Consider the following 28000-nt stretch of genomic DNA (forward strand, 5'->3'; position numbering starts at 1 on the left):
GTGTGTGTGTGTGTATGTGCGTGTGTGTGTAAAACTGCCTGCAGATGGATACAGGCTGAGAAATTCAATTAACTGTATTCATAGATTTTTCTCTCTGGGTGGGGACATGAGACGGAGACCGGGAATATTTGCCCCCCCCTTTGTGGCATTAAAAGAAAAAGAAAGAAAAGAAAAACTTGGCATATTACATCAACCAGATTTTTTCCCCCTTTGTCTCAAAGAAGGCTCAGCTGAACAGTAGCCTCCTCACCCAGAACAACAATCACAAACTCACAGGACCTCAGCTGTCTCGGATGATGTCACAGAACCCTTAAGAACGCTCACTGCTGAGCTGGGCTCGAGTCCAGCAAGCACAATTCTTCCTGCCGGTTATTCAGGGCCTTTGACAGATTAGGTGGTCTCTCTCTCTCTCCCTCTCTTTAATTCTTCTTTTCCTTTCTCTCTCTCTTTTTTCCTTTTCTTTTTCATCTTCTCAAAAGGCACTTCAGTTTACCTCTAAGCACAACATTAGCTCTAGCTGCCCCAAATAACATTTTAATTGAAGTCTCAGTCCAAACAAATGCCCAGCCTCTTTATTAACCCCAACAGTGTAATTTTTCACCCTGAGCCTGATTCAGGGAAGCTGTCTCACTTAAGCTGCCGTGCGACGGAACATGGCAGCTTGGCTCCATCAGTCTCTTTTCTGACCTTAATTTGAACCTTAATCTCTTTTAGCCATGTTCTCTTTATTAGCTGTCCATAGCCCTGCCCTGTGCTAATTTTCCCGCTAGACCCTCCATGTACAGAAGCAGCTCCCTGCACCTCAGCTCCCAAATGCTACTATCCAAGTTTCTTGGCCTTATTTTGGGGAAAGGGAAGGGAATATTCCACGTGGTTTTGTTTGGTAATCTCAATGGCTCCTTTTAAAAATGCTCTGCAGAATTTTAGCTATTGCTGATGTTCATAAAAATAACATGCTCTTCAGATGTCAGAAGAACTGGGAAAAGTCTTGAAAGTGAATACAAAGGATTCTTCACCTATAGACAGACCCACAATCAGAAAATCAAGCAGAAAACTACGATTATTACATTACTAATTCGGGCAAAATGTCCTTATCAGAAAACTCTAACCTTTAGGGGGGGACCTGAATTATCCAGATAATTGCTTTAATTCCTTCATTCATTTTAACGCTTAGACATGACCAATGACTAACCACAGAGAAAGTAATTTCTTTTCCTAATTATACCTTCCCATTTTTTTGACATTGGTAAAATGATCCAAATGGGAAGCCGGGGGGGGGGGCGGGGGAAACACACTTTTCAATCTCCACGATCAAAACCTGTTTCTCTATTTGGAGTCTGGCTTAATATAGCAGAAGTTTGTAGGTAGAAAACAGTGCTTATGATCGTGTGCCCAATTAAATTTATTATAGGTTTTCGTACTTTTTGGCATCGCCATGAAAGCATATTAGTTATTATTCTTTATAACCTAATTGGCGGCTTTGTGTCTAGTCGGCCCTCTGTTCTCTGCAGAATACAATAGTTTGTTGATTGCAAAAAATTACATTTCTGTGACTTTAAAGTCCTAGAGCTGGGGTCGTCGTTGAACGATGTAGGCACAGGCGGATGTTTCAGAGGGCAAGGACCAAGTGCCCTCTGGGACTGGGGAGGGAAGCAGCTGGGGACAATTGGCTGCTCCCCGCAGTGTTCTGCGGTCTTTACAGCATGCTGGCTTGACAAACTTTGCCTTCATTTCAGCGGCTAGAACAATTAGTGCGAATGAATCAGGGCTCTCCTGGATCACGTTTATTATATGCTATTAAATCCCATTATTCAAGAAGTTACTCCTGTGACCATCAAACTTCTCCCCGGCGTTCCATGGAGCCTCTGTTGCGCGCTGGCCGCTTGCTTCTGTGATGGGCAAGGTTTCTTTCTCTTTCCCGTTAGCACTTACTCAGAGCACTTGAAGCTAATTTGAAAATACATCTTTGAACGGACAACAAAAAATGAGACGTGGAAAAAAGAAGCCCACAAGGCGGAGGAAGGTCCTTAATTAGTCCGTTATTTGACACGCACGATTTAACATGGCGTGCTTAGTGCTCCACATCCCCAAAAGAACAAGGCTCTTTTTTTCCCCTCCCATCCCAAACCTTCCCCCTCACTCCTTCTGTCCCTCTTGTCATTTTCTATTAACCAACCCTGACATCCCCTGCTGGAAGGGTGAGCAAGCAGATCACTTCCAAACTGGTGTAAGTGACACTGAGAGCCCTGGCCTGAAGCGAGGGTTTGTGACAGCAACGAGCTCCTTGGCCCCTGGAGTTAGAGACCGTCACTTTGATAATACACCGAAGTCCCCTGTCACAGTGTGTCTGCAGCAAGTCACCAAATGTCCAGGGCTTGTATAGGAACAGAACAGGCAATGGGACCATCTAAAGTCAGTCTTGTTGCTAACAACAACAGAGAAGATAACACCACAAATTACTACACCACCCTGACTATCCTGCACCACCCATCCTGCAGGTGGGGAGACTGAGTACCTTCTGCAGCCTGGCATCACTTAGTTGTCTCTGCTCATACTGTACGTGATGAAGCTGAGGTTGTAAGTGTTGTTTGATGGATTCAAGCACATGTATGCTTCTAGAAGGGCCACACACAAGCTTTCTGGTGGTGGTGGTAGGGGTGGGGTCAGCATTTCTGGTCAGAATTTCTTTTGGAATCTGAAGGACAGAGGTACCTGAAAATGGTCCTGTCGTGAGGGGCTGCAGACAATAATGATGTGAATAAACCAGGGCTGAACAGAAGGGCCTAGACTTTGTTAAGAAGGCAGATGGTTTGCTCTGGTCAGGTCAGCCCTGGTGACAGAACCGCTTTTCTGCCTGTTCCCTGACTTTCCCCTGCTTCTAACAAGTAAAAGTTGGGAAGAGACAGTAGCAGACTTGGACTCAAGCAGCCATGACTAAGAACAGGCTGTGGACAGACCTGCACTCTGTCTTCTTGCCTCATAGGACATCTATTCCTAAGACAAACAAATGTTGCTCACTGCCCAACTTTCAGCTCTTGCTCTTTCTTGAGCAAGTTTTAGCTTTGCTCCCCCAGTAACCTCGGAATTACTTTTGCTATGAAATAAGACTGTGGGCATGCACTGAAGGAGATAAAGATCACTTGATTGCTTGTAACCAGATGCTATCAGTTAGTTGACAAAGTGCCTGTTAGACCTCCATAGTTCCTACAGGTTCTACACATGACCACTTGGTCTCCTTGCTGTGGACAAATGGTAGGGGAAAATAACATGGAAAAAGAGCAAAGGGTTCAGGTGCTGCTGGGGTGTCCAGGAAAGCAAAATGAATTGGTAAAAAGAAAGTGTGAATGCATTCTTAAAGAACCAACTTACTACTGATTTACACACTCCCTTTAGGATCCACATTCTAGGCCCACCGTTGGCTGGAGGCTGAAGATTCAACACTCAAGCATCTTAAGAGAATCAGGACAGCAGCTTGGTAGCTTAAGACATTCATGGCAGCAGTTAGGTAGCTTAAGAGGGTCCAGATAGCAGCTTCTTAGTTAACAGAGTCTGACTAAGACATAGGGGTAGAAGAGGCCTTGTCTCAAACTAGGTGGAAAAGTGAGGATCAATACCCAAAGGTTTCCTCTTGTACCCACATGTATGCCATGGCACGAACAGACCAGCATTTATATGTCAGTGTGTGCAGGTGTACACACACACACACACACACACACACACACACACTTGTACATGACACTCTAATATGGTGGTTCTCAAACTGTGGGGCATGACTCGTTTGGGGGGGGGTCAAAGGACCCTTCCATCTCAGATATTTGCATTACAATTCATAACAGCAGCAAAATGACAGTTAAGAAGTAGTACTGAAAATAATTTTATGGTTTGGGGTCACCATAGCATGAGAAACTCTATTAAAGGCTTACAGCACTAGGAAGGTTGAGAACCACTGCTCTAAAATGAAAGTCATTATGAGAGCTCTCTCTGTCTCTGTCTCTGCCTCTGCCTCTGCCTCTGTTTCTGTCTCTGCCTCTGTCTCTGTCTCTGTCTCTGTCTCTGCCTCTGTCTCTGCCTCTGCCTCTGTCTCTCTGTCTATCTCTCTGTCTCTGTATCGCTCCTTTTCCTTCTTTTTAAACTTTTTGGGTTTTTAACTTAGGGTTTTCCAGGTTGTTCAGGCTGGCCAGGAACTAGATTGGAGTGTCCTTGAACTCAGAAACTCCTGCAAAGAGGTCTAGATGCTGAGATTTATAGGCATGTGTTAACATGTCTGGCTGAAGAATTTATTTATTTTTTTTGTCATCTTAAAAAAAAAACTTTAATATTCAGGTCATCTCTCCGAAATCTATATATTCCTGGGAATATGTAAAAGTCTGTCCGTTGCCTGTATATCTATCATGCATCTATTGATTGATAGGCTTATCTATCATCTATCCATCAATCCATCATCTTCCCATCAATTTTTCACACTGGATGACTGGATGACAGGAGATTAGTTGGCCAGCAACAGGAGGGGAGAAGGTCGAACCACATGTAGCAAAGCTGGCAGTCACGTGACTCTACAGACTTTAAAAAGTGTTGACTTCTAGAGGCCAAAGACTAGGAAGGGGCTAATGGCTCACAGTGTTGGTGTGTTCCTCAAGATGGCAGGTCCATTCTGTGTCTTGGATGGACTGGCTAAGGGCGCTTTCTCTTTGTACTTATCTGAGAGGAAAGCACCCTACACTTCCAACAGAGCAGCTCCTTGGCACTGGACTCTCTGCGACTGTGGATGGCTGAGGGACTGGACTGACAAGGTATAGGATGTCAGGAACAGCACTGACATTCTGCCTGAGGAAAGACACCAGGACAGACCCTCATGAGTCTCCTGGTCTCTTACTGTGTAGGCGAATCTCAGACTGAGCTCAGAAGACTCCTCTCCTGTTCTCATTTCTGTGTATGATGAATGGGGCTGTAACGTTCTTATTTTCAATGATTTCACATCCTGTTGGTTGCTAGTTGCATGTCAAATCCTTGTTTCCATTATCTGCAAAAATAAATATATAACTAAGTCAGGCCTCTCTGAGGGTGGCCCAAGGGCTCTATGAGTGAACTCACATGGAAGATTTAGAACAGCTCTTGGCATACATTAAGTGCTCGAGAACTACTAGTAATTGTTATTGTTGCTACAAATAACTGGGAGGATTCATATTTTTTCATTTTCTACATTAATCTTCCTCAAACACATCACTATTATGCGAATTTCAGATACTTTTTATAGAAATAGTCTGCTCATAATCAAACGACTTAAATGTAGGGACACATGCATCATGACTACTTTTAAAAACAAAGATTTACTTATTTCTATGTTATGTTCTTTAGTGGCTTCTCTGTGTATCTGTAAGTAGACACATGTGTACAGTGTCCCTGAAGGCCAGAAATGGCCACCAGGTCCTCTAGAACTGGAGTAGACAGTTGTGAATATCCATGTAGGGGTTAGGATCCAAACCCAGCTCCTGTGGAAGAACAGCCAGTGCTCCCAACCACTGAGCCATCTTTCCAGCCCTGAGTTCTTAACCCTTTACTGATGAACAACTAAGTTGTTGCCATATCCTCAGTATGGTACCACACAAGGCAGTGGACCTGGGAACACAGACATCTCATTGAGACCCCGCTTTGCCTTGATGCACGTCTGCAGAGGAAGGACTGTGGGGTTGTGTGCAGACGGGTGTGAACAGGAAGGGAAACACTGGGACTGGACTTGAGCTCCTTTACTTCCTCATTGATCCTAAACTATAACCCCAGAATGAGGCAGCTTGTGGGAGAGAGGCGGTCACTTGTGTTGGGGACCTTTTATAGGAGAATATGACATTGGCATGCTAGAAAACACTCAAAGTTACACTTTCAAAAATGAAGTGAAATTCTTGGGGCCAGAGTGATGTCTCAGTGTTAAGAGCTCTTGCAGAGGACCAAGTTTCCACATGGCATCAGATCATAATCAATATAACTCCAGGTCCAGGGGGTCTGACTTCCTCTCCTAACCGCTGTGAGCACCTAGCACACACGTGATGCATAGATAGATATACATGCAGGCAAAACATCATACATATAAAATATATTTCATAAAAGAATTTTTATTTCTTTCCCCTACTAAAAAGGAATAGAAGTTCTATTAATGGGTGAAACAGGACTTTAAACATTGAAACTGTGTTAGTGAACCCTGTGGAATGGCCTCAAACATGTATTCTTGGCCAGCAAGCACTGCCCAGTAAAGAATCAGATATGGAGGGAATGACTTTACCCTTGAAACATTCAAGATTCACAAAGAATGCAAGGGAAACAGAGACTGGAAATCTCAGATGTGTAAAACACACCCACAGCTTCCCAGGAAGTTTGTTTGCTATAACCAATGTGGGTCAACATTCTGCTGTCCATCAAACACAGTAAAATAAGGGGATTGTTGAGTTGAGAGGAAATTGGCCACAGTGGTATCCACTCTGGCTTGGGAGAAAGTGACAACGCTGTTTGTCTTCAAATGGGGGCTGGCAGGCAGGTCTCTGGAGAGTAGCTCAGAGCTTGTATCTGACCAACAAACATAAATGAGAGAGAGAGAGAGAGAGAGAGAGAGAGAGAGAGAGAGAGAGAGAGAGAGAGAGAGACCTTAAAGTCCATTCCCAATATCACACCCCCTCAACATGGTCACCTTCTAATCCTTCCCAAGCAGTTCTATCGACTGTAGCTCAAGCATTCGGATGTGTGAGGCTGTGAGGGACATTCTCTCTCAAACCACCACCAAGAGATCTATCATGAGAACAAAACACCTAAGAAGAAGGAGAAGGGGGAGAAGGAGAAAGAGGAGGGACAGGGGGAGAAGGAGGAGGAGAAAGAGGAGGAGGAGGAGAATCAGGAGGAGGAGAATCAGGAGGAGGAGAAACAGGAGGAGGAGAGAAAAAGAGGAAGCTGTGCTGTGACAGGGAAAGAAATGTCACAGCAACAACAGAAAAGGAAGCCCAAACAGAGTGGTGAAGACGCCTGGCTGCCCAGAGATAACTTACCCTTCCCCTCCATGTTTTGATTTGTTTGTGGACTGCCTATCACCCAGCCCCTTTGTCTTCTTGCTAGACAATGTCAGGATAGCTGAGCTGACCCCTCCCCCTCCAAATGTTGCAGAGTTCTGTGTGGAAGAAATATGTATCACCAATTCCTGTTCAGAGGAGGCCCTCCATTAGATGTTCTCTGAGATATAAAGCTCTATGTGTTAAGACATGGATCTTTGGGGACTGCTTGTTACAGCAGCAGGTGTGACATACTCTAACCCACCCAGATATTGGTATCAGGAGGGGAAAACTGTTTTCCTTTTCCTAGAAACCAGTTAGTTTATGGGATCCTCTTGCTCTTCTTTCATGTTGTCCAGACACGATATTTTCACCTACAAGCTCGAGACATGTGATGTGACTTTCAAGGTGATAAAGGCAAAGTTTTGCTGGATTCTTTCCTACTCCAGCCATCTGAGCTAATGTATGTTCTTCAAACAGTCCACATCTTGAACACAAGCTCAAAGGCCTGTAGCTTAAGACTTTGTCACAGGACCAGCTTTGAGTACTAGAGATAGTGGTCAGAGTTAATCAGAAAATATATCTGACAAAACAAGATGGTTACCATTCCATCTCTGTTCTCTGCACACACAGAGAGGAAGGACCACAGTCCTGCCCTCCCTTGTCATTTAAGTGGTGCTGTGAGACCAATCCTATGTGGGGTAAATATGAGCAGAAGTTCCATGCTAGGAAGTTAGGAGCATGTTAGCATGCATGTGCCTTTCTTATATTCCCCTTTCTCTTCCACAATGACCCTGAGGAGTGAGGATAAGGTGGAAAGAGAAGGCATACGACTGAAGCCACTCAGCCTGCGTCCTAGACAGAGAGACCTTTGTTCTGTTATATGATGCAGACTTTAGGGGCTCTTCTTGTTTCATTTCTGTTGCTATGATAACATGCCCTGATAAGCAACTTAAGTGAGAAAGGCATATATTTCTCTTGCTATTTCAGGTTACAGTCCATCACAGAGGAGAAGCAAAGGCAGGGACTTGCAGCAAATCACATCATATCAACAGCAGAAAGAAACAACTGTATGTATCCTTGCTTGCCTTTGAGCTTGCTCTTAGCTAGCTATCTTCTTTCTACACTGTTCATGACCCTGCCTAGGGAGTAGTGCTGCCCGGAAGGGGCTAGTTCCTCCTACATCAATTAATCAGTTAGTCTCCTCACAGATGTATCCAGAAGTCAATCTAATCTAGGTACTTCCTCATTAAGACACTCATCCCAGAGGCCAGAGAGATGGCTTTGCAGTTAAAAGCACTTGCTGCTCTTGCACAGGATCTGGTTCACTTCAGTTCCCAGCACTCAAGTGGTGGCTCACATCATCATTCCAGTTCCTGGGGATCTGACACCATTTTCTGACCTTTGAGGGCACCAGGCACACATGTGCACAGGCAAAACACTCACATACATAAATAAATATAAAATTTAAAAAATAAGACTTTCCAAGTGAATCTAGGCTGTACCAAGTTGACAGTTAAGACTAGATAGCACAGCAGATATTGATTATTGAAACTACACCCATTCAGTTCCGGTCTGACCAACCTTCCCCGAATATTCCCCTGAGAAATGGATGCCATATGCAGAAATAGAAGATGAACAGAATCACTGACAAGGTAGGAATGAGTGGTGAAGGAGGCTACATAGGTGGATGCTAATGATTCCAATTGTCTGCATGGCTGGCATGGGGGATTCTCAGAAGTGATATACCATGCACTGTCTGTCTTCTGTCTGTGCACACAAATACCTACCTGTGGCGACTGACTGAGAAAGATATCTTTTTCCTGTTTCTTCATCTTCCTGTGATTTCAATGGCAGATCGCTCCAAGAAACTTAACTGGTAAGGGAGTCTGGGAAATGTAGTGACTAGACTTTCAGGCACAGGGGGTGGGGATGGGGGGGGAGAACGTATTTTACTTTTTAAATTTTTAATTAAAATATTTGAGTTTTACTTATTTCTATCTTGTATGTTAGACGTATGTCCATGCAGCAATGTGCCTGCAGAGCCCGCAGAGCCCAGGAGAGGGGATTAGGGTGGAGTTACCAATGGTTGGAGCTGCCTTGTGGATGTGGAAATTAAACCCAAGCCCTCTGAAAGATCAACCAATGCTCTAAGTCACCGAAACATTCCTCAGCCTGGGAAGGTTTTTAGAAGTGTGTTGTGGGCAGTTCCTGTCTCTCTGCAAAAGAGGGTCCTGGATCATTGCTTTTGGTCCTTCTGGCGAGACATCCAACTGGTTAGCCATCCATAACTCACATTTTCTTGAAAACTCTTCAAGAATAGATCTTAATGAACCTTGTCCCCCATGACACATAATAAATTGTTTTGAATTGATTTCATTAACCTAGCAGAATCAAAAGAAACCAAGAAAGTGGTTCCTGTGTGTATAAGTTAGATCTCGTATCATTACCTCATGGATTCTGGTGGTCCTCCCTAATCGTCACCAGCAGAAGGCTACTTTCCCCCAACCCTGCTCAGAGTGAGATGACCTAAAACCTTGGGTTCTGTCTGCCCACACAGACAGAGGATGGGGGGGTTTGTAGATGCTCCACCTTACTGAATCCATAGAAACTGTCAACTATATTTTTTGTTTGTTTGTTTTAAACTGTATTATTAAGTAGTTTATAAAGTTGATCAAAATGTGTCAATATTTTCTTCAACTGGTTCTGAACACAGTCTTATACTCTGATAAGAGGTTGAATTCCTCTTTGGGTCTGGGGAGGGTGGGCTGTGGATCCCAACTGGGACAGAGCAGAAAGCATCTCTAAGTGAGTGGGGGTGGCATCTGAGTACATAGAAGGCCTGCTCAGTCATTAAAACATTATATTTAGAAAGAGGCAAGTAGGCTCTGATTTTGTTTCACCTCACAAAGGTGCACAGGCTCGGCCAGTCCTCTCACTACCATCAAAAGCTAAAACTATTGTGTTTCTGGTAAGAATGATGGCAGAGTGACTCAGACTTATTTACAACCATCAAAGACATGATAGATATGGATCATGGCATAATTAAGCTTGTCATAATAAAGAGGTGACCATCACCGGGGCTGTTATGATGTCACAGTTGCCTGTGCCCGGCGTTTAGCCCCTAGTTTCCACTCCCGCCCACGCTTATCTCCAGCTATATTTGGTTGTTTTATGATGCTACCTGGACCACAGTCTGTTTTACAAAATAAATGAGCAGACTGGACTCCACGGAACCCATTTCCCTTGCTTATTGATGCCTTTCCTCGGTTTGATATGTTTCGCCCATTTCGTACCTAGAATCACAGCTGAAATAGTCACGAGTTTGCTTTGTAGGAAGGGGGAGCAGAGCGCTGAACAATCTGCTAATGAGTATTGTTGAGATGGTTGGTGAGTTTGGAAAATTCCACTCTTAAAAAAAAAAAGCTACTTTCTCCATAGCAGATTTCCTCTTGGCCGCAACTATCCGGAGTTGTCCAGTTTCCCAGTGATCTTTATGACTGCTGACATCTCCTAAATAAGGTGTTTGATGGATTTTATTAGATATGCCTAGTGATCTCTTTATCTAAGTGGCTTTTCTTTTAACCAGGGTGTGTAGTTTCTTAATAAATAAAGAAAACGGTTCAAGCTCCCGAGCACTGCTGTTGCTAGCATACTCCCAGTGTAGGGTCAGTAAGACTGGGGACTGAGTTACAGTTCTGGGTCTGATGGCTCATTTGGGCATCTCTTCCTTGTAGTCTTATGCGGCCATAGTTAGTGGCTGAGGCTTGAGCAACCTGAGCATCCCTTCATTTGTGCGTTGGCCTTGGGTAATTAGGACACTCTCTCCATACTTAGCTTTCCTTAGAATTTGGTGGTCTTTTGGTTGTCACGTTTCTGACGTTGTGACTGGCTTCCCTTCGAACCATTGTTGGAAGACACTTGGGTGGGATGTTGTAAAGAGTCTAAACTATTACCCTGGAAGCCATGTAACCATCTCTTCCAATTTCCGGTGTGAAGGAGTCCATTGGTGAACCCGTGTCCCAAGGCTTGGAGGAGAAATTCTATATTAACACAGGGGCATGGTTTGTGCAGAGACGGACAAATGCTGATGTCCTCACCTTCATGAGCTGCTCCGTGTGTGTGACAGGTGCCCAGGCAAGCACAACATAGACACTCACAGAGACGCAAACTTAGCTTGAGTTTGACTCGTCTGTCTGCCTCCCTGACTGCTGAGCAGTCACTAGCAACCCTACATGTCTTTGCTTATGAAATAGAAAACAACTGTTCTGAGCATCTCCGACTTTCTCAGTAACAAGACAAAGACATCTGTATGTGTCCAACCAATGGCCTGATAGTCCCATTGCTACATTGGTTCATTCCCAGGCCTCTGAAGTACAGTCCCGGCCACACTGAAGAATTCATTATGGTTTGATAGAATGTTTAATCCTTGCTATGCAGGGGAGTTCAAACTAGCTTCTTTGATTCATTAAGAATTATTGAAGAAGCTGAAAAGTCAGAGTCTGCCCACGCTGAGCTCCAGTTCTCCCTAGCACTTCTGCCCTTGTGCAGTTTAGAACAACTTGTGACAGTCATGGACCAAGAGGTTGAGTTCAGACAGCGCTGTGTGATAATCGAGAGGCCGCAGCAGCATCCGTTTCCCCCGGGAGTCCAGCTTTGGAGAGCAGAAGATAGTTTCCCCAGTGTGCTTCTCCTCTGCACGGTTAAAGGAAGGTGTTCGAGGTCTTTTATGCCAAAGGAGATTTCAGGTCAGGAGTGTTGACAGAAGGATTGGTGGCACTCAACAATTCCCAGGCCTTATCATTTTTGGCACTGTTTATGTCCATTCGATGGTGGCACTCGGAGGGGCTGGGAGAGCGGGCTCCTGATGACATAGAGATACCTTGACATTTCAGGGCCAAAGGTCAATGCCTGGAAAGGTGCAGGAGAGGTAGGATCCCTGGGTCCCGGGTCAACCCCGTGCCCTCTTACATGTTGTCTCCTGTAGCAGAAAAGCACACGGTAGGGTGTTTTAAGTGGTCAACCACAGCCTGGTTTTTCTTGTCAGGATATTTCTAGCAGGGCTTACTTCTGAGCCAGTATATCAGTTGACCTCTGTGGACCCAACAACTTTAACTTCCTGGCTGGTGAGACAGGACCTGTCCTTTCCTTACACCAGTGAATCCTGCATACCTCCATTTGATTTGCCAGGGTGGAGTCCTTCCATTTTGAATACTACTTTACTTATCTGAGAAAGCTCTTTTTGCTGGAAATCTGCGACACTTAGTCTTTAGTTATATATAATTCTTCCCTCTGTTCACGCAGACCCGTTTCCCATTTAAAGTACTTAACTTATTTCAAGATTTATTTTTTGATATATTTAATACTTTCAATTGTATGTGTATGAGTATTTTGTAAGCAAGTATGCTTGTATATGTACCACATGGGTGTTTAGAACACATAGAGGCCAGAAGAGAGCATAAACTCCCTTGGAACTTGAGTTACAGAGGATTTTGAGGCACCATGTGGGCGCTAGAAACTAACCCAGGGCTCCCGGAAGAAGAATAAATTCTTTTAGCCAGTGAGCTATCTCTTCAGTCCCCGTTTGTTTTATTTTCAATTATGTATATTTGTGTGTCTTGTGTGTGGGTGTGGATGTGAATGCAGGGATGTCCTGGAGCTGGAGTCACAGGCAGTGCTGAGCCATCTTAAGTGAGCTCCATTGTGAGAGCAGTGCCTGCTCCTAACTGCTGAGCCATCTCTCCAGCCCTTGCTTTGTACTCTAACGTCCATTCAGGGCCTGCTGGCATATCAGGTCACAGTGCTTCGGAGGTGCCTCTTTTGCCCAGAGGAGTGGCAGTGGTGGGGACTTCTCACACACATATACACGTAACTGCACACATGCATATATGACACACATATACACGTAACTGCACACATGTATATATGTGAGTGATATGTAGTTAATTCTGAAGAAGCTTCCCTCTTGACTCCTGACGCTTCTTTTCACTTTCCTTTGTTTTGTGGGTCAAAGTTGAGTGCATTATTTTGAAAAGATGTGATGAATTGGGTTTATACATAAGCCTAAGGAATCGTATAGTTATAAAAGATCCCCAACTTTGTATTTGCAAGGATGAAAATCAGATAATGGCTCATCTTATGCTCTAGGACAGCTATTTGCATATATTCATGACAGATTTAAGCCTTTGAGTATGCAAGCACTTGCTATTATTTGAGCAAAAAAAAATATTATCCTTTTTTTTTCTTTTACACTATGGAAGTCATCATTTAATCCCTCGACATGAAGCTATAGAGTCCTGGAATTTCCATGCCAACCTTGGAGGTTGGTTCAGGCCTCTAGAGTCACAGTGCCTGTCTCACAAGAAGACTTCAGGTTCTTCCTCTATAGTGGCTGTCAGTGTCTTCCCTCCCTTCTGACTTCTTAAAGAAACATAAACCTTGGGTACAAATCTTATGTTAGCCTCATAGAAACTATTAAGCCAATGATCCACCCTAACCACTAAATGTTTCCCCTAAATGTTTCTGTTTGCAGACTATGAGGAGGGCTGAGACCATGACCACCAGGCAACCCTTTGTTGTTCAAATATCTTGAATTATTTCATTATTAAAGCGAAATAAAGCTTTCTTCTCATAATTATACTTGCACCTAAAATGTGACTACAGCGATCAATGCTTGTTCACAGACACTCCCAGGGACCAGCAGCAGATCTCTCCTTGCACACAGGTTTCCCTGAGGAGGAAGTGGGGACTGCCTGGGACAGTGATAGATAAATGAGTTTTTCAAGTAATGGATCCAGAAGTAAGGTGATTCATTTTTTGGGAGACAGATGATATCAGTCCATTTGTGATAGTTTTAATTTCACCTTAAGTTTTAATATAAATGGTTCTTTTTAATTGTCATACAATAGTGCCCATGTTTATTGGCTTACGTGTAATAGCGCGTGCCTGGATCAAGGTGTAACACTCAGATGATGTTAGTGCCTAAGCTCTCTATGTTCAGAATAGGTTGATAAATATGTAACTCGGAAATGAACATATTTAATGTTCACATACAAGCAATGGTCTAAATGTACAGAGGTCACCATCTTCAAAAGGAGAGTGTGGCCAAGGCCCCAAGGGCACTGAGGGTCAGGAGATGACAGGGAACCAGGGTCTGCAACCTCAGCTTTCTTTCTCTGGTTGTCACTGGCCCAGCCACACAGTCGATCAATACAGAGTTCACTCTCATTCGGACTCCAGGACAGTCCCTTTTAGATGTCAAGAAATTGCTCAACTCTAGGATGTTGACCAAAGAAAGTAGATTTTAATCATGTTTTATCTTTTTCCGTTTTGTTTTCTCAAGGGTCTGACGGGAACAGAAAGTTTTGAGGGAGTTCACTGGTGATGCAAAGTGACTGGTTGGATAAAGAAGTCCAAAGTTTCTTTTTTCTTTTTTCTTTTTTCTTTTTTTTATCTGTAGAACAAATAAAGCCTAGCCAAAGGTGACTGACCCCAGTGCCTCCCGCCTGCCTGGTCCCTTTCTCCTTGTCTAAGGGATGTTTGCGTCCATGGTTGCACAAGTAGAGCCTGACCCATGCTGGGTAGTGTGGAGTACATACAAGAATCTGACTGGTTAAGAATAATCTCTGATCTTTATTCTTTGTTTGACAAGAAATTGTTGCTGCTACCTATACAGAAATCAGTTGAAAACAAATGAAATATCTTGCTGATGAGGTATTTTCTAACTATCTGGGATTTTGTCAGTTAGCACCTGAGTGGCTGAGTAAGGATGGTTTTAAAAAATTCTTTCTCCAGGAATAGTTACAATATAACTTTGTAAAATGGTAAAATATGCGTACTAGTTTGTGTGTGTCTGACTCTTAGTCTGGGTTAGTGACAGGAAACACACGAAATGGCCCTTGTGATTTCTCTGCAATACTTATGAGCAAACACTCAGATAATGTTGATCACTTAGGGCGCCTACGTAGGCTTTTATTTTCTATTTTTATTTTACTTTCTTTTACTTGAAACAGTCTGACTCTAGACCAGGCTATCCCTGAATTCACAGTAACCCTCTTTCCTAAGTGTTCATCCTGAGGTGATTACAGCCAGGAACAACCATTCATAGTTCCAGCTGGTATTTAAGAACACATCAATAATATCGATGGCAGTGTGTTAGTGTGTGTGTGTTAATGGGTTTGTGTGTGTGTATGTGTTTGTGAGTGTGTTAGTATGTGTGTGTTAGTATGTGTGTTAGTGTTTGTGTTAGTGTGTGTATGTGTGAGTGTGTGTGTGAGTATGTGTGTGTGTGAGTGTGTGTGTATGTGTGTGTGAGTATGTGTGTGTTAGTGTGTGTGTTTGTGTGTGTGAGTGTGTGTGTGAGTGTGTGTGTGTTAGTGTGTGTGTGAGTGTGTGTGTGAGTGTGTGTGTTAGTGTGTGTGTGAGTGTGAGTGTGTGAGTATGTGTGTGTGTTAGTGTGTGAGTATGTGTGTGTGTTAGTGTGTGTGTGAGTGTGTGTGTGAGTGTGTGAGTATGTGTGTGTGAGTGTGTGTGTTAGTGTGTGTATGTGTGTGTGAGTGCGTGTGTGAGTGTGTGTGAGTGTGTGTGTAGGGGGTGACTGAATGATTACTTAAATGGTCTCTATTGGGAGAAAATGAAAACTGTTTTGGATCCCAGACATCCATATTCCCCAAATACGGATGCGACTCTCTGCTTTGCTCTTATTTCTGCCAGAACAGGGCAAGGGGCCAACCAGGAAGCAGGATAACACATCTACCAACAGATAGTTGTAGAAGAAATGAATCAACTTAAAGATATAAACTCTCACTTGAAACAAACTCTGGAGAGTTTTCTAAACCTCCCAATGATGTGTGTCTTTTGGCATATTTTCCACAAGGAAGTATAGTAAACGAATATTGGGATATTTAGAACAAACCTAATTTTTGGAAGTTTGGAAATAAATTCCGGTGGGACTGAGTTTTTGAGATGGGAAATCCATGGAGCATTTTCATCCACAATGGGTAGATGCACACATGACAAGGGCAAAGGTTTTGTATCCAGGTTTTCGGGGTAGCCCCAGTGCCTTTTGGTGCTTATTTAATGGTAAAAGAAAATCCCAAATTTTCCAGTACGGAAAAGTCAAATTCCGGTCTCCAAGCCCAAGCCCTGCTGTGACCCGTGGCTTGGGATTTTGCTTATGACCAGCTTGTCAATGCAAAAGGTAGTGATAATAAAGGTTTTGGTTGGTTTTCTTTGAATAATTCTACTACAGATAGTTGTTTCAAGGGATAGAGGGGACAATAGTCTCTCTGAGCATGTAGAATTGTAGTTTTTGTTGTCTGCTCTTTCTGAAAACAAACTCTTTGGAACCCTGTAGAGCTTAGGATTCTACTAATTCAGTGACCTGCCCAGGGCTGTCAGAGTTTTATGAATCCACTATTTGGTCTGCTTAGCTTTATAGGTAGCGTCTACCTAGATGACCAGGCTGGCTTAGAAATTCACCAAGTAGCATAGGATGGCCTTGAACTCTTGGAGACCCTTCTGCCTCAGCCTTCTCAGAGTGTGGGTCTTGGGTATACATCAATATACCTGGCTGTCCTCCCTTTAAACACAAGGAAGAAGACTGACGACCTTGGGCTGTGGTAGTAGATGCAGCAAGACCTTGTGATCCACACTGTGACATCATAGGCTCTGAGATGTGCAGAGCCTGTTGTTCTAGGTAAGCCTATAAATAGTAGAGAAAGCAATAACCCCACACTCAGCTTTTAAGGCATTTGGAGAAGAAGATGACACAGTGGGAGAGAAAAGAGAGGACAGAAGGATGTCACAGATAGAGCTGTAGCAATACCAATGCGGGGTGCAGGGCTGGCAGACTCCGGGCTCAGAGGGGCCTAGCTTTCCAATCTGGCTCTGAGCTTCATGAGTCTGTTTATTCAGCCACAGTATCAGACATTCCCTCTTCCTGCCTGAAGAAGTCCCCTTTGAAGAACGGCTCTGCTGGGGAGCAGTTTCCCCTTGGACCGGCTCCTCCCGTGGCTGGACTGAAGGGAAAGAACTGGAAACGCCGCAAGAATGTTCTTTAAAGCGATATTCCAGCACCACGTGAGGGGAGGTGAAATAGCTGTACAAGATACATTTCCTGGTTGAGGTATTTTTTTCCCTCTCAAGTGAATTTAGCAGCGAACAAAGATGTCACATGAATGGGGTTGGGGTCAGATGACATGGGTACCTCCAGATCTGTGCGAGCAGGGGAAGCTGGGCGGCAAGAGATTGCTGGGCAAAGTAACAGCATTTTCAGCTTCTGTAGGCCTGGAGAGAGAGAGTTCAGATCTACCAATGCCAGAGGGGATACAGCAGGCACAGCCACCACCTGGTCTACAAGTCTTTATCTGCAAAGGGCACAGTGGTGGTAACTCGTCAGAAGACCGGCCCACATTTTCAAAGCAAAGTAGCAGATAGAATGTTCTCAGGTGAACTGGGGGGACAAGACTTGTGAACAGATCGCATAATCCAGAGGTCACGTTTTGCTCGGAGGTGTCACATTTGTTTCTTGAATTTCAGAGATACTTTTCTCCCTTTTCAAAGGCTTTCTGTAGCCCTCATGTCACCCCTGTGAAGTAGCTTGGAGGATGCCCGTCTCCTGAGTGTTCGTCTTTGGAAATGGATGTGACACAGAAAGAGACATGGATTTCGTAGCTCATTACTGGCAGGAGCAGAATGACAAGCCAGGCCTCCTGACTCTTGGTCCAGGCCTCTTTTGTAGGTGTTCTTGGGACCCACACAAAGGGACAGTGGAGTTTTAGACAAAAGAGAAAGTGGTAGTCTCCATCCGTTTCCAGACACCACTGTGACACCAGATGTGCTCTCAGGGCCTGGCCTTAATGGGAAGGGACATTCAGAGGCTACGTCTCCTCCTGTCCCTCTCACACAGCTGCCCACCTCTGGAGTTGTCTTGTTCAGGCCTTACCTGTGTCACATACACCAGGCTCTCTCTGGAATAAAAAGGGGTCCTGAGCCCTCTAAGGTGCTTGACTTTCTTGGACAGGGCACAGGGTCCACACTCTCTCCTGATACCTCACCAAGACTATTGCAGCACACATTAGTCCTCGGGGCCTAGGCATAAGGGAACCCAAAATGACAGAAACCAGAGTTTCTCTCTGGGGACTGTGAAGTCTTATCTGGCTCCTGGCTCATAGGAGGAAGCAGAAGGATTGTCACTGTGGACTGTGGGTCCTGCTTCAGCACGCGGCTTGCATTTTATCTTGCCTCCACATATAGCACTGATGTTGTTCCACATCTCAGCCCTATCTGGTAATTATTCCTATCCTCCAAGGCTTCTGAATGTTTCAAATGTCTGATGATATTTGATATCTGTTTCCAGTCAAACCCTTATCCAAGTGTCTCTAAGCCTGGAGTTCCAGTCAGAGTCGCCCAGGAGATAGGTAGGGTAGTTTGAAACAACTCCCCAGACGACAGGCGGCTAGGCTTAAGGGCCGTGTTTTAAGGACCTGACTTTGAAGAGTCCTTGTGATTTTGGTCAATGCTACATGTGCACACAAACTCTTGGATCCGTGAAGGGTTTTGTGCTGTACAAAGCCTATTTTGTGTCTCTCTCTGAGTTAATTCTAAGTGAATGCACCTTATTGAAGCCAGCACTCTTATTCAGGGTCCTTTCCCATCCACTTTACAAAGGAGCACCCTGGCTTCTCCCCAACACCTGTCCAGGTACAGTGTCTTCTCTACCATATGTTCGGTATCTCTCCACCTTCTTCCTGCACAGCTGGCCTTTGTGATGCCTCCACAAGGCTTGCTAAAGACATCCCAGTCTGTCTTCCTAGAGAAGCTGATGGTAGGGAATTGACTGAGATAGCTAACAGGTGTTCTTTCATGCAGATAATATAAATTTAGACCAACATTTTTGTTCACCTTCAAGCTGATCAAGCCCCTTTGGTGGAACGGTGAGAATCCCCTCAGAGAAGAACAGTCTGTTTGGTGACCTGCAATTAATTAATAAGTTAATTAATTATTTTTGAGGTCCTGGGGATTCGAACCTAGGGTGTTACATGTGTTAGGCAGTTGTTCTAGCAATTAGTTACATCTTAAGCCCTATATTTTATTCTTTAGAAATTTGAGATAGAGCCTTGCTAAGTTACAAACCCCAGCTGGCCTTAAAATTGTTCTGTAGCCAGGGAAGTGCTTGCTAGCCTCCTGTCTCAACCCCTGAGTCTCTGGGATTGCAGTACCACCAGGCTCAAGTGTGACCTATGCTTTAAAACCTTGAACTCCTGACTTCTTTTACTGTCAAGTGTTACCAGGAAAGATGGTAACTGAAGGGAATCCTGCTGTGGCCTTCAAACACCCCTGGGCTCCAGACACCCAGTGGTGCAAAGATCTGCCAGGGTTGGCTGTTTGAGGTGTCTGTCTGGTTTCTAGTTGGAGCCAAATGAACTCCCTGGGCTGGGCATGGAAGGCTCCAGGGGTGGGTAGTGTGGACTTCACTTGGCTCAAAAGAGCAGTAGGCTGCAGAGCTGGCTCAGATGCATGGCCTTGCTTTCAATGGTGAGTCGGTGTTTGTCAAGTGTAAGCAGGACGTTGTTCTTTCTTCTCAAACTTTCTCTTTGATTGCTCGCAACAGCCATCAGAAGCAGAAAGTTGTCAATTCAAAGAGAAGGTGGGCCTGACATTTCTGCTGGGCCCCTCTTCTCTTCCACTTAGCTGAGCAGGGACCCCACCGTTCATCGTGGAGTAAGAGATGATTGATTCGGCTGCCCCCTGATTAGAAAAGGCTTCATTTTACTTGTGCACGGTGCATGGAATTAGTTAAGGGTTGCATAGGGAAAGGAGTGATAGAGTATTGTTCATACTAAATTATAATGACAGCCTTCCTAACCACTGTGTATTTATTCTGTAAGAAAAGAAAATGTCTGGTAAAATTCTGTATAGGTTAATAACACCTTCATAATCCACTCCTTCTTTTCTGTTGACTTGAATAGCCCTCCTACCGACTTTTAATGGATTATTAGAGTTAATTACATCAATTGCAATATAATTGATTCTTAAATACTATGTAGAAACCTCATACAATTATGGAAAAACAAAAGTTATCTAGACATCTCAAATCAAAAAAAGATTTGGAATTCCTGCACATTTAATTCCTGATAATCAGCAGTCAGTTTGGACATTAAGATTGCATGGTGTCTTGTTTTCTCTTTGCCAGGTTTTGACAGAATTGATAGTTTTACAACATTTAACTCAATACGCATGGAAATACAAGATTAAAGCTGTGAGAGTTTTTTTTTTCTAAAAAAAAATTTCACTTTATGGTTTAAAAGCTGAAATGTGTTACCTGCTTCATGGTGACAGAAATAAACTCACAGGAAAAATCAAAAGCGATTTGATGCTGGGCCTTAGAAATCTCCTCCCCACAGGTGTACAGGTTCCTGGGGGTCTTAGGGTGTTTTATTTTAACTTGGGGGCTCTAAAATGTGACAAGGGAATGAATTACCTAAAGGGGTGAAAGGGTCTCTTCCGTGTTACCACTGAGTCAGGCACAATGTGTTTTCCTGTCAAAACCACTGGCTGAAGAGTATCATATCTTAAACACCTGGCTGGCATTTGATGTCAGGGAGATCGAAGCAGATGTATGTAGTAGAGTCGTTTGATTGTGGTCTTTTCAGTTTTAACTGATTTAGTGGACATGTTAGTGAGTATTGACAATTATAAATGTGAGTTTTCTAAAGGACTTTCCCTTCACAGATAAATTAAGAATTTTAGGTCATTCTATCATGGTTGACAAGGGGACATGTGAAGGAGAGACAGCTGGGGGCAATGAGCAGAATGCTCACCCATGTCTTCTGTGGCTGCTCAGCTCCCAGACACAGCCATCCTGGGCCTCTGTGTCCTTTCCTGTGAAGTGAGAGGAAAAGCGTGTAACTCTTGCTTGAATCTCCTGACCTTGAACACTGAGGGGTTTTGTTGTTTACAGCAACTCATTTGATTAACTGCTTTATACCACCAGCATGTGTGCACCAGTGCACTGTACATGCTAACATGTGTGTCTTCTTCACCAGGTTTTAAGCCTCTGAGGGCCAGGACCAGTCTGTGTCTATCTCTAACACTTTTGACATTCGTGTTGCAGGATACTATTTGGCTGGCCGAGTAAAAGATCAAAGGGGATAATTCCCTAAAGACTCTACATGATATACCAAAAACAATGAAGTATATTGTTGTTGAAGTCAGTTGTTATTACTAATTTAATTTTTCTTAAAATGTATTTTGAGACAGGGACTCACTATGTAAACCAGGCTCACCTCAAACTCACAGAGATCTGCCTGCCTCAGCCGCCTGAGATTAAAGGCATGCCCAGTTCAATGATTATGTATTGTTCTTGAGAGATTTCATATATGAGTATAGTGTGTTTATATCATTTCTACCCTTCCCTCTCCATACCCATCTCTTCCATTGCTGCTTCTCCTCCACATCCTTCCCTCAAATCCATGTGGTCTTCTTCCATGATCACACACACACATGATTACACATATACATGATCACACACACACATATGATCACACACATATGATCAAACACAATGTGATCACACATAATATAATCACACACATACACCTTACTGTGTCCAATTAACATTGTAAATATATATATATAATATTAACATTGCCAATATATAATATATATGCTATATAATAGTCTTAGGCAATCTAACCAGGCTTCGTCTCTGGAGAAGACTGACTCTCCCTCCCTTAGTAGCTCCTCAACTAAGGGTAGAACGAAGAAGGTTAGATTATTCTAAAATGGTTGGCCTTTCCATATTGGCCTGTATACTACCATGGTCTTATGTAGGCAGCCATATTGCCGAGAGTTCATGGATGCAGTATTCTGGGCATGGCCAGGAGACCCTACTTTGCTGCAGTTCTATTAGCCCTCTGGCTTCCACAGTCTTTCTGCCCTCTCTACCGCAGTGTTTCTTGAGCATTGACTAGAAGAGTTGTATTATAGGTATTCATTTGGGGATAGGCACTCCATGTTCACTTAAGTGAATTCATTTTTTTTGTTTTGTTTTGGTTTTTCGAGACAGGGTTTCTCTGTGTAGCCCTGGCTGTCCTGGAACTCACTTTGTAGACCAGGCTGGCCTCGAACTCAGAAATCTGCCTGCCTCTGCCTCCCGAGTGCTGGGGTTAAAGGCGTGTGCCACCACACCCGGCTAAGTGAATTAGTTTTTAAAGCATAGCCATATATACATATATATGCACATACATATATATGTAACTTTATTTTGTGAAATATAAATTGAGCCTTAATGAGATGCCTATAAGTTATGAAATTTCATTTGGCTTTCCCATACACTGAAATGCCATCCCATCTGCAACAAGACATTCAGTGAACTGAATTAGTCTATCCTACCTTTCAAGGGAAACAAAAACCCATGAAAGAGCAACAAACACCAGTTTCTTTTGCACAAGTCTAGACACATCCTAGTAGTTATCAATGAAAACTGAACATCTTAGACAATGCAGTGCCCACAGCGAATAGCAGAGATCAGTGAGCCAAGACTAGAGTCCAGAAGCAGGCCCAGGACTACCGAGGGCTGTCTCGGCGAGTGTGGAGGCATTTCAGATCCATGGCTGAACAGTAGATTGTTCAGTGCGTGGTGCTGGGGCAACTGTTTCTCCATCTGGACTTACACTACACACAGAAGTAAACTCCAGATGGAACAAACCTCTAAACATAAAACTCGGATCTGTGCAAGTACAATAAGAAACGGCCTAAGCCTTTAAAATGTAATCCTGAGCTAGAACTTCTTTGTGAGTTAGACGGCAAAGCCAGACGTCAGTGAGGAAAACCCACAGATGTGACATCATTAAAAAAGTCACCAGAAAATTAAAAGAGGAATGGTAGATGGGGGTTTGGATTAGACACTTCAGGAGAGGGCTTGAAGCCATAATTCAAAGAGAGTATACAAGTTATGCAGACAAATATAAGTAACTGGCTCTGAAAAAATGTTGACAAAGCAAGTAAAATGAGCATTTCTCAGAAGAAATGCATATGACTAGGGAACATTTGAATAAACAGGTTTAAAGAAGGTTAAAAGAAGGGTGGAGAAAGGGTGGGGCTCCTGCCTCTACTACCAGGGTTGGCTGGATATATCAGTTAGTGAAGATACTGTGTGCACACTACCAAGGACAGATGCCAGTTGTGTTGCTAGGCAAAAAGGAACGTTCTAGGATATTCCAGATTATATAATTCTTTTGTAATAGAGTTTTTACAAATTATAATATTTTAAATTCATTTTCTGAGAGGGCCATACATGAATACAATGCATTTTGATCATATCTACTTTCTCTTCCTCCTAGCTCCTGGATCCACCCTTCCACCTCAACCCACCTCCTCCCAACTTGATGTCTGTTTTTGGGCGGGGGGGGGGTAATAGTTTTTTAAATAAATGAATTTTTGTAATTTATTTGCATTGCAGATATATGGCATAGTGGTTTTCTCTTGATGTAGCACCAAGGTAGAAATACATATCTCTTCTGATAGAAAATATTCCTTTTATTATTATTTATTGAAAACTGATCAACCTGAATGACTCCTTTAGGAGGTAGTTTAGGGCATTTAGCCGCACCAATGTGAATGTGGTACGGTTGTTTGTTTTAGAATCTCAGTTAATTCTCATTAGAGTCTGTCAGTCAGTAGGTTCTGGTCCTACACCATAGTTGCGGCTCTGCCTCTCAGGGTCTTTCAAACTTTCAATTCTCTTGGTTTGTCAAAGGACTATAGGCTATAGATCAACCTCCCCTGTCAACTGTTCTGATGCATCCAGAGTACCTACCTCATCTGCCCACAGGCACTGGGTGCTAAATCAATCACAGCATCGTTGAATCCAGGAATCAGAAGGGTGAAGCAAATCAATGCAAAGCAAGCCTTGGATTTGTTTGAAGCCGCCTCTCAGTTGTTTGGTAGCAAGGAGTTAACTTCTTCATCAGTACAGCCCTTTCGTCATCCTGGGTCTTTAAGGAAAGCTTTTCTCCCCATACCAACAACTTCCTGTTCATGGGAAAGCAAGAGGAAATGAGGCTGTCACAGGAGGATGGTCCCACCCTTTTCCAGTCGTGTGGCTAATTTGTCAGGTGTAATATTGGCACCTGGTGGCTTGTGTTGGCCTCCTGCCCACTCTTGCTGGGGAAATATCCAAATACTTGTAGTAGGCGGTGGGAGACTTCAAAGGCATTTGTAAGAGAAAAGGATATTGTCATTAAGGAACTAAATGGAGAGCACTCCCAGTCATTTAGTGATGTCGAGATGAAAGGAAAATTTTAAAAACACATTACCCAGACTTTTCTCTTGTGTGTCGCCTGACCTATTAAAACAAAGGCATGCAGCACGGTTGGTTTAGTGAGAACACATCCCTTAGGATAGGCTTGTCCTGGTGGCTAAGTTACCTTGCTTGGGCGAGACTATCAAAGGTATCAGTTATCATATGGGGACTATAGATGATCTCTCTGTACTTATCTTCAAGTGTGGACTCTGTTTCCACTAAAGGAACTGTAGCTTTTGACTCAAAGGGGACAAGCCCAGCACTGCTGAGTGGATTGATAACTGAAAGGGACAATGAGTTTTCAGAACTCGTTAAGAATCCTGGATGGATGCGCAGCTGGGTCCATCCTGTATGCTTCTGTTTTCTACAAGTTACAGTTGCTGTGGCAGGAAAAAAAAAAAAAACAGTTCAGAGGTTAAGGGTACTGGCTGCTCTTCCAGAGGACCAGGGTTCAATTCCCAGCACCTACATGGCAGCTCACAATCATCTGTAACTTTAGTTCCTAGAGATACAGTGCCCTCTGTGGTCTTCGTGGCACCTCACATCTTGCACAGACATGAATTCAGGAAAAGACACCCATACACATAAAATAGTAAGATGAATTTTTTTTTTAAATGAATAATCATTGCCTTTTGAAGAATGATACAGGTAATTGTCTGCCAATCCGAAGTAAATTTATCTGTGTATGTGATTTAAGTGAGCCATACTCAGTGGTCTTTAAGCCATTATAAATTCTACAAACAATGGCATTTCCTTCCGTTTCTGTGACTGATCTAAACTACATTGACTCTGGGCACCTGGGCGTCTAAAACCCGCCTAGGATGAGCGTTACGGACATGAGAAGGGTGATTAGTCTCCCCGAGGCATTTACTCAGGATGGACTCATCCCCTGTAAACCCCAGTCAGTTTATTAATCAAATGATCAGTCTAATGTGTTGACATTTTGCTGGCCTTACCCACAGCAGCATCAGATAAATTTAATGCAGTTTTAATCGAAAAGATATTTGTTGAATATGTGTTACACTGAAGGACATATGATTGGATTTACACTGTCAAAGACTAGGCAACTTCCAACTGGACATGCTGTGCAGAGGCCCCTAACCTTACAGTGGCCGGGAAGCAGAGGGGAAATGTCTGTCTTCCCTGGCTCTCTTGGCCCTCTTTCTTTGCACCGTGGTCCTCAGTCAATGGGATGGTGCCATTCATACTCAGGACAAGTTCTTCCCACCCACTGAGCCGTGCTTCCCTAATTCCCAGGCACTTTTCAGCCCAATCAAGGGGACAGTCACAATCAACACCACAATCTGGGATTGTCTGTGGTGTCTAAAGGTTAAAGCTAATTGGAAACATGAAACTACAGAGCAGTAGCCAAGGAGCCAAGAGAAGAACGGAGTAACTGATGGTGGACAGGGCTTTACCTTCTGCAGGTTCAAATCCTAACTCTTGAAGCTGCCCTCATCTCTCTGTGTTTATTCTTGTCCCTCTTAAGCTTCCCCATGGTTTGTGCCCCTCTTTCTGGCTCGGCCTGTTAGTGTGCAATGCTCTTGTTTTGTGACCTGAATTCTGACTGTTGTCGTTTTTTTTTCAACCCTCTTTCCTTTATTTCTAGTTATGAACACACCTCTCTCTGCTTGAGGACCAGCTCAGCCCCTCATGTCCCCGAAATGCTTTGCAAAGACACCGCTCACCCGCCTGTGTCTTTTTTTGAGCTCTGGAGCACTGTTGATTGATCATCTGTGTAAGCCAATCCTATACAAGTCCACCCTGTTTAACCAGGTCAAACGCAAATGCCTTCCGTGTTCTGTCAGAAGAGTGCATGTGCCCGGAGGGTGAGGATCAATGCTTCTCTCGCACCAATTAAGACCACTCTTTGACTGCTCACAGCAAATGTTCCTGAACAGTGGATTTGGAGGAGGGGTTTTGCTTTTCTCAGACCGTGAGAGGCATGGATCACAGCATCTGTAGCTGAGTGGCGTGTTACCGTAGGAAGAGAGAAGCCTCTCTTGATACTGATGCGTAGCTTTAGCGTAGATCTGTCGCGTTAGTCTCACAAGCCAAACTGATCTCCTCACATACAGCATCTCTGCTCCCAATGGTGAGGAGCAGTGAGGCAGGAAGAGCTGCCTAGGCTTGCTGTGGCATGCCTCCCTGGGTGCTCTAGCTTACCTTGTGTCAGCCGTGCTATAGATGACCCCTCCTATGTCTAAGCAGTGTTGAAAATATTGTTTCAGTTCAATATATAGCCATCTCCAACGAAATCTGTGCTGTTTTAGCAGAATTATTAATAAACAGTTTTCTTTCTACTCATTTGTTTGCCTCTGTGATATGATGTATATTTACAATGTGTATCTATATATACAGATGTATATGTAAATATGCACATGTATATGTATATATGCATGTACACACACGTGCACACACACACACACACACACACACACACACACACACTTCCTGTGCTGATTGGTTCCAGAACCCAGCCCAATGCTAAGCTCTGAGGATGACTTCTATACTAGCAATGATGTATTTAACTGCATTTAACTACACATAGTCTCCTACATGATTCCAATCATCCTTGGATTACTTTTTTGAGACAAGATCTCACACTGAATCCCTGGCTAGTGAGAAGCATTATGTAGCCCTGCCAGGTTTTGAACTTGCAGCAATCCCTCTGCCTTAGCATGCAGAGTGCTGGAAATTGATTATAATACCTAATACCACATAAACACTGTGCAAATGGTTGTCATACTGCAGACAGGTAATAATGGACAGAAAACTACCTGTACATATAAAGGTTTTTTTTTCTGCAATAATCTTTATCCTTACTTAGCTAAATTCATAGATCTACAATCCATGGGAGCAGAATGAAGTGTAGAAAGCTAACTATACATTTACATTTTTGTTCATATTTTGACATAGATATCACACACACACATATATACGTATCATTAGATGTAGAGTCAGAAAGGCAGATTATATAATACCTCTGTTTCTATCTGGCTGTAAATACAGAGAAATGCTATGTCTCTATACTTAAATAAAGATATGTGGATGCTCATAGTAGCATATTGTCACAACTAACCAAGGCCAAAGATTAAAGCAAAACTGACCTACTGTATCAGGTTTTATAGTAATAACCTTGACCACTGTGGTTAATGCCAGTGGAGACTCTTTTCCATAAGTGGCTATTGCTGCTATCTGTGTACAGTTAAGACAGGCCTTTGCCACTGTTATAGCCAGTTAATTATAATTGTTTATCATTTACTTATTGTTTTTGCACGTGCGCACGTGAGTAGGCATAGGCGTACTACGGGCAGTGTGGCAGTCAGAGGACATTTAGCCAGCGAGGCTCAGCTCTCTTCTCCTATCCTGTTGGTTCTGGAGACCCAACTCGAGTGGTAGGAGCTGCCAGCCTTACTTACTGAATCATCTCGATGCCCCCCCCCCCATGCATTCTGTTGTCTATGGTCAGCATATCCACTGATAGAACTCTGGACACTTGAGGCTTCATGCTTCTCTTGAGTTAAGGGTCCCCGATCAGTGACCCACACTTACTTCCTTCACTCCTAGGTCTCCTCAGGGATCCTTCTGTGTCTATGCTTCAACCGACCAGTGATTCCACAACTGAATCGGTCACTGAGTTTTGAATCTTGGAATCATTATC

General features: G+C 43.5%; 1 protein-coding gene across 13 annotated transcripts in view; it reads left to right on the plus strand.

The window, feature by feature from the left end:
* LOC110292153 overlaps positions 1-28000 on the plus strand; it is a 176571-nt gene that overhangs the window by 21618 nt on the left and 126953 nt on the right. For 6 of the 13 annotated variants that reach the window (XR_003836697.1, XR_003836698.1, XR_003836699.1 and 3 more), the window contains one exon: positions 25946-26643. The exons of 1 other annotated variant lie outside the window; for it this stretch is intronic. Coding sequence is in view for 3 of the 12 variants with exons in the window: in XM_029477301.1 (XP_029333161.1) it covers positions 8019-8098; positions 14371-14412 (122 nt within the window). In the remaining 9 variants the exon portion in view is untranslated. Of the gene's footprint in view, positions 1-8018; positions 8099-8596; positions 8684-14370; positions 14519-25945; positions 26644-28000 lie in introns of those variants that run through there. 6 more of the 13 variants (XR_002377675.2, XM_029477308.1, XR_003836693.1 and 3 more) reach the window with 4 other exon arrangements.

This window comes from Mus caroli, chromosome 1 (genome assembly GCF_900094665.2).
Source record: "Mus caroli chromosome 1, CAROLI_EIJ_v1.1, whole genome shotgun sequence".
Taxonomy (NCBI): domain Eukaryota; kingdom Metazoa; phylum Chordata; class Mammalia; order Rodentia; family Muridae; genus Mus; species Mus caroli.